Below are 17,448 nucleotides of genomic sequence, written 5' to 3'. Positions count from 1 at the left end.
TTTAAAATCAAATAAAACGTTAAAAAAGTGCCATATAAAGGCAAAATATATATTATTTTAATATAGGTATTTTTTTTACAAGTCCCCATCCAACCATGACACTTAGAAAAGAAGAGAAAAACAACAACAAAACAAATTCATTAAAAAATACAAAGAAGATAAAATATACATTTAAATAAATTAATATTGTTAATAATCACAACAATAATAGCATATATGATTGTATACAACAAATGTTCCAAGTGTGTAGCTTAGTCTGTAAAGTAAATAAAACGACGCACCATGTATCTGTTTGTGTGCTTGTTTTTAACTCCAGCACCGTTACAACAAACATGACAGTGTGGAGATAGTTCAGCTAAGGTTACAGGTGTGAATTCTTTATATTAAAGAAGGAAGATTTTGGTCAACACGTGTCGTATCATCCTTGTGTTTAACAAAAACCCACGATTAGAATATTGGATCCCCCTTAAAATATAGTCGCGGCTCGATATTAACTTTCATAAAATCAAGCGCACTCAAATATGGTCGCGATGGAAAGGGATGGAGCGCGAGAGTAGCTCGAAGAACAAACAAGATAGTTCACATCCAGCTTAGAGTGAGCGGTTCGCTTATGGGCCCACCGTTACAGCTATGAGTAAATGTGTCTATATAATATTGTACATATAGATATTTCAGTAATTAGTTCATTACAGACATACATTTTTATGCTGTGTGGCTACATTGAAAACAACCTTTTCATTAAAAAAGTACTGGTCCAATCTACGTTAAGCGAAAACGGAAGTTGTCAAAGGCGAACACTCTCGCTTCGCTTGAAGACGGTTTGTACAGCTGTTTCACGTTGCTAATATTCTGCGCAAGATGTTATCCACGATTTACATGCGAGACAGTGATGCAAACAAGCTCGCTGGGAAATAAAGGGATTCTTGTGTGACTGCCTATTTGGATAAAAAAGACCCCTGTCTCTCTCGCCCATTATGCGGAGGCTTAACGTCACCAACGACGTCCGTTTGTAACGGATATTTCATGGAAGGTGGGACGAGGGAGAGGTTGTGAGGCTGGGGAGTCGGGACATCGGCTGAGCTAACGTTAGCTCTGGTGACAGTACAGTTACAACGGTGCAGGGACTTTTCCGTACAACAACCCCTCGGCTCGGTCATCATGTCCACGAATGGTAACAACTTAACGCCTGGGATGGGAGAGATCATCCAGTTAAACGTCGGTGGGACAAGGTAAGCTTTGTCAACAGGACAGCCCGACAGATGATGGTCATCATTTGGTATGTTGATATATCTGCATGCATGCCATGGATGTAGCTACACTTCTGGTGGAAGTAGATACACCAGGTTGTGTATTTTATCATTAATCTCTCTCTCTCTCTCTCTCTCCCTCTCTCCCTCTCTCCCTCTCTCTCCCCTCCCTCCCCTGTAGGTTCAGCACCTCCAGACAGACTCTGATGTGGATCCCAGACTCTTTCTTCTCAAGGTTGGTTTAATGATGCATTGAATAGACCTGGGCTGTTTTTGCAAGAGTATCTATCTGAAGAATCAGGGAAAGTACCAGCAACTGAAGTGAAATGTTAAGAGTATACATTATGAGGAACATTTGGATGTGTATGGACAAAAAAGGAACTAAATGTGTCTGTGTAACCACAGTAGGTGTTCTAACGTGCAGGCTACTGTACATATTTCAACACATGCTTAGACCTTATTTACATGAGACCCTAATTGAGTCAATTTAATACATCTAGGCACCCCCTGAAATTAGGCTAATTAGACAGTACTAACTCTAATGTTACAGCATGTAGGAATTCTACTTACTACATTATTAATGTTATGTAGGGATGTTCCATTATCTTTCTCTGTCTTGCTTCATACTTCTACCCTCAGCCAATATTAAACGTGAACACTGTAACAGTCATTCCATTTAAGATTTTTCGCAGGTTTGGAAACATTACAATACATGGACTATATGTGTCTGTGTATGTGGGCGTTTTCACATGTATCTAGTGAGTTATTTAGGTGTGAGGGAAATCAACTGTTGAAGTGAAACAGCTGATTGGGGCTGGGTAAATGCCACAGTCGGAATTAACTCAAACACTGGACTGAGCTCACAGTTTGACAACAGCTGACCAAGTAGTGTTAAATGTCTGTCAGTCTGTCTGCCAGTGCACCTGTCTGTCTGTCTGCCTGCCAGTCAATCCCTCTGCCCACAGCTGTCTGCAGTGCATAGATTATATAAAGTCATTCTTCATACACACTGTAGTTCAGATTCAACAGGTCAGAGTAACTGTGTAAACTTTATAAACTTTCGCTGTCTTTGTGGTAACTGGACTCTCTCTCTCTCTTTCTCTGTGTGTGTGTGTGTGTGTGTGTGTGCGTGTGTGTGTGTTTTCAAGTTTGCTGAGTGGAAGGATATCCACTCTTCGGGATGAAACTGGAGCAGTGAGTATAGTTTTTATTGCTTCTTATACAAAAAAATGGAACATTATTTACATGTAATATCTGAAAGCAGTAGATAGGACATGACATTTATAAGATTTTATGTGTATGCTCAAGAAAAATAAAATATGACATCATACCAGTTGAGGCCGTATTGGACAAGTTATGTGGCCCGAAGCCTCAATGTTTCATCATTCAATTTCACCCATTTTCCATCATTAGATTAGTGGTTGATTAAGCCTCTGCAATATATGTTTCTCCACTTCCAGATATTTATTGACAGAGATCCTACAGCTTTTGCACCAATTTTGAATTTCCTCCGAACCAAAGAATTGGACCTGCGGTAAGGAGCCACGACACCATGCAGAAAACATTCCTGAATGTTTATTTTAGGATGGCATTATGTTGAGTTGCAACCAGTGTCTGACTGAATACCTCTGCTGCTTCTTTCTCTGCAGGGGTGTCAACATCAGCATCCTGCGACATGAAGCAGAGTTTTACGGGATAACTCCTTTAGGTGTGTTGCTTTACAGAGCCTTGTTCTTAGCATAGATACATATAGACCTTATGGATACATCATATTGTACCTTCCTTATACCAAGGTTGTTCTGTAGCCAGTACATTTTTTTGTCACAAGAGCAGTCATTCCATGTCAACAACATCACCAGGTACTGCATAAAAGCTGAGCATGTGGGCTTTTAGTTACAGTTTGAACAAATATAATACAAGTTAACTGAAAAAAGAGAAATGTTGTCATGTAACATCAAATTCAAATATAACAAGACAGAGGTCACAACCTTATTATTGTTAGTCCATGTACTCTAATGTTGTTTTACTTCCTGTTTCAGTGTTTGTAACTTCCCTGCATTGTCTGTACTTGAATGGGAAAGTAGCCTTTTTGAAAACTGATCACCTTCTCAGAATCATAAAATGCACAGCAATACACATGATAGGATGCAATGCAAATTAATAACATACTATTTAAATTACAGTGGATTGCTCCAACTCAGACAGGAGCTAACCAGCTATGAACTTCATAGCTTAACAATAACAACAATACATTTGTCACAATGAAGAAAATACAAAATGAAGAAACAGAGTATGAGATTTAAATCCCCAGAGCAAAAGGAAAATTGATTATATCAGCCATCAATGACAGAACTACTATAATATTACTGTGCATCAGTAAATATTATCATCCCTTACATTGCCATAATTTGTTATTTTTCGTCATGTTTAACAGTAATTAAATAAGTATTCACTTCATGTTGAAAAATATCCATCCTGTTACATCATGGGCTCATTGCAGATTTGTGTTTGTTTGTACATGTGTGCAGTACGGCGCCTGCTGCTGTGCGAGGAACTGGACCGTTCATCTTGTGGTAGTGTTCTCTTCCATGGTTACCTGCCGCCCCCAGGTAAACACATGAAACTGAGCGATACATAGAGTGCACCAATTAAGTGTGAGTCTCGCAGGACGAAAACAAGTCACAATAGTATAAAAATAGAATTCTGCCCATTTTTCCATTTATTAATGTTGGTGTATCCTTCCTTGACAGCCATCCCTGCCCGTAAGTCTAACCCTGCCTCAGCAAGCTCTGGCCCCTCCTCTGATGAGCGGCCGGGACCAAGTGGAGCAGAGGGCTTCACCCGTCTTGGCCCCCCTCCTCACCCTTCCCTCTCTGGCTCGTCAGGAACAGATGACAATCACAAACTGGGTGAGTAACCCGGGGCAACCTCATGAAATGTGCAAATTCAAAAGATAAATAATGGTGATAATCTGTACATTATGTATGTACTTGCACCTGAAATTCATCTCAGTACAAACTTCATCATCTTCATACTGATTATCTCTGAGCTTGTGTATTCTACATGTTCATAGGTGTCACATCTGTATGTGTTTGACAATAAGACAGTATAGTATAGTATATATAATGTTTATGCTTGTCCACATGTGTGCGTGTGTTTCTATGAGTGTGCATTAATGCTGCAGCTAATGTGACCTGACATCCTTTTAGTGCGCTGACTGAGGTCGCCTAGTTTCCCCATCGGCCTGCTCTCTGTTGAGGATGACATCAGAAACTATAGTTAGCTACAGTAAACAAAGAGTGTGTGTGCTCTGGACTGAGGTCTGGGTGTTTTATATCATGCAATAATTTAAAGTAAACATCACTGATCCCTTGCTGGCTCTCAACACCTTTGAATCGCTGCCCACGTTACCATTTTTTTCAGCAATTCAGATAATGACAAATAATTAATAAGTAAGTGAAAACAAAAGGGGAATTCAGTCCAACTATCAGGCTATGAAAGCAGTGTATTTACTAGTATTTTGTGTGTGTGTAGGTCCTGTGGTTGACCCCAGGAAAGTGCTGATTATAGCGGGACATCACAACTGGATTGTAGCAGCTTACGCACACTTTGTCATCTGCTACAGGTAATACTGCCACAGCATGGTTGGTTAAAACATTTCTCATCCACTCTGTAGTTCATGAGGGGCAAACATTACATTATTGATGATGGGAAGATGGAGTCATTATCTGTTGTGTCTCACCTTTCTCACTCAATGCTTCTGTACCTGTGCCAGTACACAAGCTGTCATGACACTAATACAAAAGAGTGAACTACTTATCTTGATTAAAACAAACAGACTAGTTAAGAACAAAATGCCATTTGGTTTATAGCTGTTTAACAAACTAGTTACGCATTGTGAAAATGTGCCAACAGCTTGATAGTTTTCCACCCTCCTATCGTTCCTGAGTACTATTGTTGGTGCAGCTGTTGCCAAGACAACCAGATAGGGATCTCTTCCTGTTTTCATCAGCGCTAAGGACACAGGACACACTGCATTTGTTTACAAACAAACTGCCCAACAGCAATGGCGATACTTTATGTCGTTGATTTTCATGTAAACAAGTAGATGGAGCAAGTCAAGCTGGCTCTCCAGTCACTGGATACATCAGTCACTTGTTCAAATCATTAGGAACATGGCTATCACTAGCAGCTTGGCTACTGTCCAAACCAAGAAACAACTGTGAGTATCCCAGTTTGAGCCAGAAACACCCATCTCAGTGATTTGATAAAGGCAGAGTGAAATACCCGGCAGTATTATTTGGTAGGCAGATTTGTTTTGTTACTTACTGGTATAGTTTAGTAGAAAGAAGCACTTTCCTCTTCCTTTGTACCGTAAAGCGAGTCGACATTTTGCCGTGAATTTCGTACCATGGATATACACTGGAGATCAAAATTAGAGAACAAATTATAAATACTTGATTAATTCTGAAATATTGTTTTTTTTATTGTTCAGAATTTGATAGAATAACTGCTGTGGCTATACCACTGCCGTACCCGGTAGCAGTCAGTAAAAGCGAGGCTTATAGGGAATCAATCTGAACACAAGTGGTGTCATTATTCGATAACCATTAACTCAAACACTGGACTGAGCTCACAGTTTGACAACAGCTGACCAAGTAGTGCTAAATGTCTGCCTGCCAGTCAATCTCTCTGCCCACAGCTGTCTGCAGTGCATACACACTGTAGTTCAGATTCAACAGGTCAGAGTAACTGTGTAAACTTTATAAACTTTCTCTGTCTTTGTGGTAACTGGACTCTGTGTGTGCGTTTGTGCATGTGTGCGTGCGTGTTTTACAGGATAAAGGAATCTTCTGGATGGCAGCAGGTGTTTTCCTCCCCCTACCTTGACTGGACCATTGAACGCATTGCGCTTAATGCCAAGGTGGTGGGCGGCCCACACGGAGACAAGGACAAGATGGTGGCAGCCGCCTCTGAAAACAACATCATCCTCTGGAGCATCCAAGATGGAGGCAGTGGAAATGAGATAGGTAAACAGTGAGTTACTGTATGACTGTGTCTGTGGACCTCTCTGACTTTCCGCCATCTCTGTGACTCAGCCTTCACTCCACATCCAATAGCCCCCCCCCCCCCATCCCCCCAAAATTCACACTTACTCCTACCTCTCCCCACCACACCAGGTGTATTCAGTCTCGGTGTACCTGTGGACGATCTCTTCTTCATCGGGAACCAGCTGGTTGCTACAAGCCATACAGGGAAGGTCGGGGTGTGGAATGCTGTCACACAGCACTGGCAGGTAGGTAGGTAGGGGTGTGTGCGTGTGCGTGTGCGTGTGCGTGTGCGTGTGCGTGTGTGTGTGCGTGTGTGTGTGTGTATACATTGTACGTACAATACAATTGTACCGCACTGATTGTGAGCTCACCTTTTTGCGCGTATATGTTTCAGGTTCAAGATGTGGTTCCTATTACCAGTTGTGACACAGCAGGATCCTTCCTACTACTGGGCTGCAACAATGGGTCTATCTACTACATAGGTATACACACACATACACACAGAAACAGGATTTCCTATCTTCTGTTTGCTTATTAAACCACTTCTAAAAGCCCATTGGGTCAATTCTGAGTCAATGCAAGGATTGGATACTGGAGCTAGAACATAAAATGCTGTCAAACCTCAACACATCAACATTTTGTCTTCTTCTTTTCAGACATGCAGAAGTTTCCACTGAGGATGAAGGATAACGATCTTCTAGTTACAGAGCTTTATCATGACCCTTCAAATGATGCCATCACTGCGCTGTCTGTCTACCTCACACCTAAAACCAGTCAGTACAGTACCAGTTGTTTTTATTTATTTGTCTGTTTTTTTCCTTTTGTGTTTGTTTCAGCTCTGTCCTTTTCCTCCCTCAGTTTAACCCACCAAGATTCAAACAACCAGTTTTGGGTGTCACAAGAATCGCAGTACATTAAAACGTTCTGTCTGTGTGTATTCGTGTCGTGTCTTCCTGTCCTCTCCTCCCTCACTCCGCTCTGTCAGGTGTGAGTGGGAACTGGATAGAGATAGCCTACGGGACTAGCAGCGGTGCGGTGAGAGTGATCGTGCAACACCCGGAGACAGTGGGATCAGGCCCCCAGCTCTTTCAGACATTCACTGTGCACAGAAGCCCGGTGACAAAGATTATGCTGTCTGAGAAACATCTGGTATCAGGTGAGGAAGGTGCAACAGGTTGGGGGAGGGGGGTATGGCAAAAAACATCATCAACATTTTTTTTACAGTAAGATCACGATTTTATCACGTTTTTTTACATTGATTTTTTAACTGAACAGTGCAACTAAAGTGTTTCCCTATGTTAAAATATAGCCCTAAATACTGTATATACAGTACTGTGTATATATGTATATACCTTGTGTGTGTGTGTGTGTGTGTGTGTATGTATATATATATATATGTGTGTGTGTGTGTGTATGTATATATATATATATACACACATATATGTATATATATATACACACATATATATATATATATATATATATATATATATATACACACATATATGTATATATATATATACACACACATATATATATATATATACACACACATACGTATATACAGTATATATATACACAAACACACATACATATATATATATATGTGTGTGTGTGTGTATATATATATATATATATATATATATATATATATATACACACACACACACATTGGGATTGGTTGATTGGCGTGTCTTTACTTTCAATACAAAAAAAGAGAGGCTTCTTGAAATGTGGGCGGTGCGTGAGGGGGACTAGCCAATAGTGGGATTTGGCTGAGGAAAAATAGAATAGAATAAGAATTTATAAGAATAAACATAAATAGAATGTGCCAAATAGACCTTTTCAAATATGTAAACATAAACTTCCTGTTGCAGTGTATGTGAAGGACAAGTACCAAGGCTGTTGCCTAGCAATGGAATTATATTGAAAAGGTCTATAGACGATACTACGATTGCTTTATCTGAGCGTCAACACATTCTAATCTTTCACAATCTAATATCGTCATATCGCCCACCCCAACAACAGGTAGGAGGGTTAGAAAAACGGTTTCTCAGTTGATAGACGGAACTCGGGTGGTTAATAGAGGAATATGCAGACTGTTCACACATCAGTTATCTACTGTTGATTTTGTTCTCTGCTATGCACCTGTGATTGACATCTCGTGTGGTTTTTCCGTGCGTATCAGTGTGCGCGGACAACAATCACGTTCGGACATGGACAGTGACCCGGTTCAGAGGGATGATCTCCACCCAGCCAGGCTCCACCCCTCTGGCTTCCTTCAAAATACTATCCCTGGAGGAGACGGAGAGCCACGGGAGCTACGGCTCTGGGAATGATATTGGTGAGAGGGATTAGAAAAGAAAATCAGAAGGCAAGATTGATTTACTGTATATGACCAAAGGAAAGATGCATCTATGAGGAGGAAGAGAAGGAATGTCTATACTGCCCTTGCAGAAGAGGTGCACATTTAGTAATGAATTAGTAATCAGGTGGATCTGATCTCTACATTCAAATTAAGTAGATTGGAGGTGCTCTGTGTACAGATATGAATGTGTTTCAAAAGCTGTTACAGCCTTGACAGACACTTAAAACTAGCAACATGAATTAAACTGCTAGTCTTTGATCGTAACTTTATCAAAGAGCTAGTGCAAGAGACACAAAAGTGGACACATCACTTAACTAAATAAGACAAATGGAGCGCTTTACTCAAAATTCCGTGGTGGACTTTCTAAATCCTGGTGTAAGATGGCAGGCTGATGTGCAGGTAGAGACTGACTGTGTTTTCTGCCTCAGGTCCATTTGGAGACAGAGATGATCAGCAGGTTTTCATCCAGAAGGTGATCCCCATCACCAACAAACTGTTTGTGAGGCTCTCGTCTACTGGAAAGAGGTAAAATATTCACCATCTGTGTTTCTCTTTCACTTTGATCCTCTGATTTTGTATCTAACTATGTCTTTTATTGTCATAAACTGGGAGAAGAGAGGATGCTTCATCTCACTAAGTTTCTTTTAAGTTTGACCTTTTGCTACATGTTAACATGTGTGTTTGTCAGAATCTGTGAAGTGCAGTCAGTGGATGTGACCACCATCTCTTGCTTCATGGTGCGGGAATGTGAGGGTTCCAGCCGGATGGGGTCGCGACCTCGGCGCTATCTGTTCACAGGTCACGGCAACGGCAGCATCCAAATGTGGGACCTGACTACTGCGATGGACACCGCTAACAAAGGAGAGGAGAGGAAGAGAGAGGGTGAGGAGATAGAGATCGATTGGGAGAGAAAGAAGGGAGGCTGAGAAAGAGAGAGAGAGAGACAGAACTGTAGAAGGCAACATTCTTAAATCCGTCCGGAGTGATCCGATCACAAGTGGACAGTACAAGTGTCAGATCACCTAGGACGAATGTTAAAACCAGGTGCAAACAGACTCATTGTGTGTGTTCATGGGGGAAGAGACGCAGAACAGTAAATGTAAGAAAGGATGTATATGACTGTTTTTAATCACGTACAAAACAAATATGGACAAACAGACTATTTCTAGAATTAAATGTAATTATATTCTTTAATGAAATACTGTGTGTAACTGGAACTGCTCTTGTGTTTTACAGATGTAGGTGGGCCGACAGAGGAGGAGCTGCTGCAGCTGTTGGACCAGTGCGACTTGAGCACGTCCCGCTGTGCTACACCAAATATTAGTCCCGCCCCCTCCGTACTGCACCACGCACGCCTCAGAGAGTCCTGTTCAAGGTTAGAGAGAAAGTTCCCATACACCACATTAAAGACAAACAGGCAGATAGAGAAGCATTTAAAATAAGGAACCAATCAACTAAACCCAACCCTTCACCTTCCTAGCTCTCTGCACCACAGATACAATATCCTAATCAATAACACCCTTTGTACTGTGGTTGTCAAATAATATGTAGTGTGTCAAGTGTTGTGAAAATGCCTTTCAATGACCATTGAAGCTCTTGTCCTATCAGTCTGCAGTTACAGGCCCAGGAGCCCATTCCTGAGAGCCAGGCTACTTACGGAGCTGTGCGACCCTACAGAGAGAGCCCCCTGCTGGCCCGCGCTCGGCGAACTGAGTCCTTCCACAGTTACAGGTGAAACAGTATTCATCTCACCGGGAAGATACATTAATAATGCTGTTTGCTCTTTACACGCTTCCTCTAGGGCAGATAATAAGTGACTTTAAAGGTATCACGTGTCATTGTTATGCGGATAATATTCAGCCATAAGCCTGTGAATATTCTCATTTGTCCAGTTCATCGTTAAACCCAAAGCAATTTCAGTCAAAAGCAGCTAGACTTGGTTATTTGTCTTGGAAGACGTTTCACCTCTCATCCAAGAGGCTTCATCAGTTCATTTACGCATCTGACCAGGCTGGGACTGGTCCAACTAACTGGTGTGGAGATCCATGTATTTAACCTTTCACAAGGCCGATGATGTCACAAGTGCCAACGACCGTTGTTAGAGTGACAGTCGTTGGTTTCAACTTTGTTAGTGCTCTACTGGGTTGTAGCGACAGTTGTTGGAGTCATAGTCATGTGTGAACAGTTGTTCTTTGAGGTTAGATTGTTGAATCTCCTGGGAAGGAATGAAAGGGCTGCATTGTAAATTGGAGATAAGTGGTGTCTCAGACCTCCTCCTCTGCTTAGCGATGGTTTCTCTACTTTTACATAGATGGCTTCTTTTACTCAAACCATCTGTCCTCTCTGTCCAGGATTTGGACTTTGTTGTCAGCAAATGAGTGGGTTTTCTCTTTGAGATGTAAGTGGACAGCAGAGTCCAGGCCTGACGAGTTAGCTCTCTTGTGTTGGGCCATGCGTTTATGCAGTGGTTGTTTTGTTTCTCCAATGTAGAGATCTTTGCATTCCTCGTTGCATTGAACAACATAAACCAGATTTCTTTTGTGGGTGTGTGGTGTTCTGTCCTTGGGATGTACTAGTCTCTGTGTGTTACTGGTTTTGAAATACACAGGGATAGAGTGTTTGTTGAAGATCAGCGTTCAGCCATACATTTCCGTTTAAGCATCGAAATGTTGCAAAACTGCCTGCTTTACAAAACTGCTTAAACTACATAAAAAACAAACTGGATGGCAGGTTGATTTTCTATGGTTGATCACTGCCAAAAAAACTGAGGTTCTTATTTTTGCCTGTACGAAAACGTTTAAAGTCCATGTAAGCTGTATGAATTATTTAATATGTTAAAGGCTTGTAAGTGCTGCTCTGTGGCCATGAACATCACCACTCTCTCTGCCGCCCAGCTGTTTCCCACATTGTATCGATCTGATCCGTGCATGACCTCTTGAGCGAGCAAACACAGTTATCTGGACCACTTGAACCTGTCTCGAATCTGATTGCGTGATCTAGGATTGGCTTCTAGTTTGTTTAGTCTGATCTTCCTTTGCTTAGCGTGCTTTATGGAATGGGCTCCTGGTGTGGATGGAGCAGGGAGAGATGGAAAATATGCAGTGATGTGGCTCCCCAGAATCACGAGTGAGGACCATTAGCCCCTGGTTTTGAAATACATCCCTCCCTGCATGCCATTCTGAATCTAATCTGATTATGCTATTTGCATGCTTGGAAAATGCTGAGTTGTCCTTGTCTGCATTTAGTTTATTTACCTATCCTCCTGTGACTGACTCCATCCATATCCATATGTCTTTCCACAGAGACTTCCAGAACTTCAGCCTGAGTCGAGGTTTGCTGGACAGCACTGGTCAGTCGTCCACACAGGGCCCCGGTCAGACCCTCGATGTTCGCCGTTCGCTCTGCGACTTTGGGCCTGAGGACAGTGAGAGGAGAGCTACAGCTATGGAGTTCTGGGCTTGCCGAACAGCCAGTTCAAGCTCTAACACAATCACCGGGGCTATGACCACTGCTGGCGTTTCCGGGGTGAAGTCAGAAGGGGGTCAAGAGTCTCCGCGACAACCTCTCGACAGCCCGATTCCCGGAGCTGACGTTAGGCGAAAGGTGCACCCGCAGCCAGAAGAGGGAGAGGGTGCTGGCTCAGGGGGAGAAGGGGTGAAGGCGGAGGGAGGTGTGAGGAAGAAGGGAGTACTAGAAGGAGGCTTTCTGGGGAGAAAGAAGGCTCCCCCAGTCCCCCACCTCTCCTCCCTCCCCTCTGGATCTGAAGGCGGTGGCAGCGACTCATCTGCCAATGCCTCCCCCTCCCCGACCAAACTGTCTTCCTGCACCTCACCACGGTACAGGAAGCTGGCCCCCGAGTCGTCCAATCAGGACAGCAGCCTGTGACAGCACAGAGTGACGGCCACCCCTTTTCTTTTGATCCTAATCATAGGAATGATCTTGTAGCGGCGTCCTGTCCAGCAGAAGAGGAATGTGGCTTTTTGAGGTGTGGTTCGTGATGTAACTGGATAAATGACCGTATTCTCCACACAAGATGCTACAATGCTTTAATGAGTCTGTGCCTCAGGAAGAGCCTCCTTTACTCAGTTTGCTTGCTACGCTGAAAAACGTTTATTTAAACCATCTACCTTTTTCAATTTAGGTCAGTGGAATTCATCGCAACATCCAAATAGCACGTCATCTCAACCAGGGCAGGAATTTTTGTTTTTGATCTTTTAAGGGGCCTGTGAATATTCTCTTTTGTCCAGGTCATCGTTATCCCCAAAGAAGTTTAAGTCAAAAGCAACTGGACTTGGCAGTGGCCTTTTAAGGGATTTCAAGTTTATCACACTAAAATCCGCTGGGTACTACTGGAGGTCTGGCTATCTCAGTTTGCTTTTAACAGATGGTGGGTGATGAGGTTTGCACTTTTCAGGCACAAATCTGATTGCAGTTTGCAAGCTCAGTTAGTCCTGGAGAACTACCTGGAATTAGTTTCTCTCCCTGTGTCCATGCTGTTCACTCTACATCTTAGCAAACATACAGTAACTACAGGAACATGCAAAAGTCTGTTCGGTCAGGTATCGTCAAGGGCATGCTGCCAATTTGGTTGAAGCACAAGCAAGTGTTTTGTAGCTTGAATCAATGTTCAACAAAATGACAAAAAAAGGAAAAAACAAGCGCATAGCACTAGTAATACAGAAAAATGATTTCAAACACTATCTAAGGAGGGCTTTATCTTGTGAGACTCTCAACAGATAATAGAAGAAAAATGAGTGAACGAAGGCACAGTTTGTACTTTTATCAGATATTTGAAGTGTTTTTATTGACCTACTCTCTGGTAGGAATTTGTTCAAACCCTGACCTACATCACTCAAGCTTTCGAACAGAAAACTAACAGTTATCTACAATGTTATAAAACTGCACAAAGGGGTGAAAGAAGCCGCCACTTTTGTCAATTACATTTTCAGTTAGTGACCGAACATTTTCAGATTTCAGATTTGTCAAAAGAATTAGGCCCCTCTCAAAAACTTATGATTTCATGTGTCTCTGACAATATTTACAATCTGTCGTCCAGTGAATTTTAACTTAACCATACCTTACACATGTTGGCCTAGCCCAAACCTTGGCAGCTACTTGAACCCTGGTCTTGCATAGGCAGACCTATATCCACAGCACTGTGTCAGTGCTGCACGAGCCCTGGCATTAAAATGACTAAATCTCTACTAAAGGGTATATACATATCAACTGTATATCATTAAAACTATTCACCGAAAGAACCAAGCAGACCTGCCTTATTGCACAGAGCTTAACTACCATTCTTACGTCCACATGAAGGCTTCAGGATTGCTAAATACTGATGTGCGTTACACAGGGATGTTGACCTGAACAACAATGAATCCTCATGTGAACAGATGCCTGTTTTCCACTACAGCTGGCTGTTTGAAATGGAACTTTACACGTTATGTGCAACACATGCATTAGGCGTATTGATGTCTCACTGCAGACATTTTGACTTGATGCAACACATTTCATCAGTCATGGCTTGTTTCCATCAAGTGTCCCCGTAAGACAGTGAGCCAGCATGCACAAAACCAGCACCCTGGGACTTGCTCACCTAAATGGATTTTCCTGGCATGACAAGCCGAAGTGTCTGGTATCTAATCCAACAGTAATTTCAGGAATTTTCAAAAAGCGAAATATTAAAAAGATGAATTAGAAAATAGATGAGGGACACACAGCTAGGAGCTAACAGTTTGAGGAAGGCGTTTTTTCTACAAAATGTTCACATTCAGAGTAACAGTGAAAGAAAATCAAATATACAACAAAACCGTTTTTGAATGCTGTGGGGTTTATACAGTATATGACGTTTACATTCTAAAAGGAGAGAAATAATTTGGTACATTGTTTTATAACTGTTCAGACAGCTGTCTAAAGACAAAAAACTAAATTCAGTCTGTTTTTATCACAGTGGTGCCTGTGCAAGATCCCATTATTATTTATATTGTTTTTCTTTTACAGTATTTTTTTAAAATATCATATAATTACACTCAACTCAATACAAGGACCAGGTACACTACATCACTTTACTCACATTTAAACAGATTTGAATGTGTCTTGTTTTGGATGACTGTTCGAGTGCCTTATTTAACTTTTTTGATGTTTATCAGCATGTTTGTGTGTTTTCATTGAAAAGGATTGGCTTGTGAAGACTGTGGAGCTACATAACGGACCTGTCCACTCTGGCTTAGGCTAGAACTGTCTCATGATAGATTTACCAGGCCAAATCGGATCGTATCAGTGGTCACTCGAATCGATAGGTATTAAGTTAAGTAAATTATCAACATTTATTGTAAATAGTAAATAATGTTGACATAGATGAAAACTGAAGAGTCTATCTCGGTGATGATATAGTGTGAAGGCCTAAATGGCAGCAACCTTTATTGTCGTAGTCATTTTGTGAGCTAAACCTGCTTCTTTACTGCTTCAACCCATCAGATCCCCTGTGATACATCAAAAAAGGGTCAGCTCTTGATCTACAGTACCTTATTGTAATCATTGTGGGGACAACTGTAAAAAAAAAAGTGTCAGAAGAAAAGGTGAATAGAGCTATTATGTTTTGCCAATGCCAAATCCAGCAGCTATTCAACCTCTTTTAAGTCATTTTTAGCACATTGCTTATCCTTTTACCATTAACAGATGAAATGACCACGTGGTCCCTACCTGTACAAAGATGTACATTTTTATACACTAATTACCTTTACGAACATACATATTCAAAACAAATCCTAATGTGGATGCATTGGTGTGTTATGATGTGTTGATACTTACACTGTTGTTCATTACATACTGTTAATATTCATATAATGCCTATATTGATATTACAATGGTATTGGACCTAACTGCACTTGCACTATTAAGACTAAATTGCTAAATTGCCAGTGTTTATTTTATATAAAAAAATCTAAAGTTTAAAGTGTATTTCAGCTCTGTTTGTCTGTCTTCTAAATATCTGTCTGTCGTTCCTTAGTTCCTGTCTGGCTATGTTTACATTATATTGCAGCCAAGTTCTGGCGAGCTTAAAGGAACACATGTACCTGTCCTGTATGTCATTGTTAAATATTGTGTATGTTAGAAATGCTGCATGTTGTAATATTATTTAAAGTGCTGACCCATGATCAAATATAATGTTAACATTGAAAATTCCCAGAGCCTTGTTGTTCATGAAATTTAAACTATAAGTGTGTTCACTAAAACCTCTCAACACTGAACATTTCCTTTCTTTCTCTCAAATGATTAAGAGTTAATTTAACAGTAAAGATAAACAGTTGCATTGTCATTTTTTTCCCCCCATTTTGACAGTTAGTTTGAAGAACAGAGCAAACATTAAGCTATTTGCAGAAGACCCTTACAATTATTACAAAGCTGGAAAGTATAGCATCTTACCCTCTTTCTTCCCTCATGTGTTTTGTGATTATAAGGCAGGTTGAGCTGTTATGTCACAACTATACAGGAAGAAAGTGCCACTACGGTAATTTCCCGGCTGCAACAACGGTGCAGAAGCGCAGATGCGGAAGACCCAGAAACACTGACCAATCAGAGAGGACTGGTCTTTTTCAGGAGGGGGTCTTAAAAAGACAGATGCTAAAACAGAGTGTTTCAGACAGAGGGTGAATACAGGTGTATTCAGACAGACAGGATTGAACATTAAAGCAAGTAAACATGTTCCAGAGGAAACCCAAAATAGAATTATGAATCTTGAGCATGACGGGACCTTTACCACATGTTACAGAACATGATGTTGTTCCAGTTTATATTAGATTAAAGTTTTCCAGGTCATCAACAACATATTAAGAGGAACTAAAAAACATTTCACCTTTAGAACTAGACTCAGTATAAAACATGCTGAAACAAATGCTGCCAGTCAGTCAGTTTTAGTGCATGGTGTGTGTGTGTGTGTGTGTGTGTGTGTGTGTGTGTGTGTGTGTGTGCGTGTGTGCGTGTGTGTGTGTGTGTGTGTTTCATTTCACTAACCTTCCCGTTCAGACAGTCTCCTCTCTGAGACGCCGTCTGTCGTCATCATGATTTATGAGTTTAATAAAACCCTGTGTGTGTGTGTGTGTGTGTGTGTAGCTCAGGGCCATACTGTCCCTTACAATCACTCCACAAGCTCTCTTTTTCACAACCTCTCCCTCCCTCCATGGGTGACAATAGCTGTGAATGTTTTAGAAGTGCCCTTGTCAGACTGCTGTCCTTGAGCGTGGGCACGGTTGTTACTGCCAGTTTGTTAATTTCAAACTTGCCTTGATGTTCCCTTAAGGGACACAAGCAAAACTAAATTACTGCTACATAGTTTTGATGGAGATACTGTCCCTGTGTGTGTGTTTGTGGCGTGTGTGACTGTGTGTGGTAACTAAGTCTCTATACAGCTGATGCTACAGCTCTGGTTTACTAACTCAGCAGAAACTAACAGCATTTCAACTTCAGATCACCGTGACCAGTCAGGGGCGGAGTAGTCTACTAAATATCTCAACTATGTTTTGCTAGTGGAATTTTTGTCCTTTGTCATTGTAATGCTTTTATTTCCGAATGAATCGATATTATGAAGTTCATTGCTTGAACATGGAGTTTGAACATTTGTGCGTCTTTAATATGGAGCTGGTGCTTTTAAATCCTGACATCTCTGTTCACGATGGAGTAAAACAACATTAAACTGATTTAAGCTGTCTTTGGTGCTTTTCATTTGTTTTGCACAAGAACACTGCCCTCAAAGAAAAGAAAAGGGAAAACTAAATGTGCATAA

At 41.3% G+C, this 17,448-nt stretch overlaps 1 protein-coding gene across 1 annotated transcript; it reads left to right on the top strand.

Moving 5' to 3' along the window:
• The first annotated feature begins 911 nt into the window (after positions 1-911).
• kctd3 (potassium channel tetramerization domain containing 3) lies at positions 912-16,162 on the top strand. Its single transcript, XM_083916723.1, has 19 exons — positions 912-1,229; positions 1,429-1,482; positions 2,396-2,441; positions 2,708-2,781; positions 2,897-2,955; positions 3,776-3,856; positions 3,998-4,156; positions 4,782-4,872; positions 6,087-6,277; positions 6,428-6,543; positions 6,693-6,780; positions 6,955-7,071; positions 7,284-7,454; positions 8,487-8,642; positions 9,095-9,191; positions 9,355-9,548; positions 9,903-10,041; positions 10,275-10,397; positions 11,969-16,162. The coding sequence occupies exons 1-19, from the start codon at positions 1,159-1,161 to the stop codon at positions 12,549-12,551; spliced, it is 2,610 nt and encodes an 869-aa protein (XP_083772849.1). The 5' UTR covers positions 912-1,158; the 3' UTR covers positions 12,552-16,162.
• The last annotated feature ends 1,286 nt before the right edge of the window (positions 16,163-17,448 follow it).

The sequence above is a fragment of the Echiichthys vipera genome (genome assembly GCF_963691815.1).
Source record: "Echiichthys vipera genome assembly, chromosome: 1".
NCBI lineage: Eukaryota > Metazoa > Chordata > Actinopteri > Perciformes > Trachinidae > Echiichthys > Echiichthys vipera.
The sequence above is the reverse complement of the archived record's forward strand: the minus strand, read 5'-3'. Positions and strand labels throughout refer to the sequence as shown.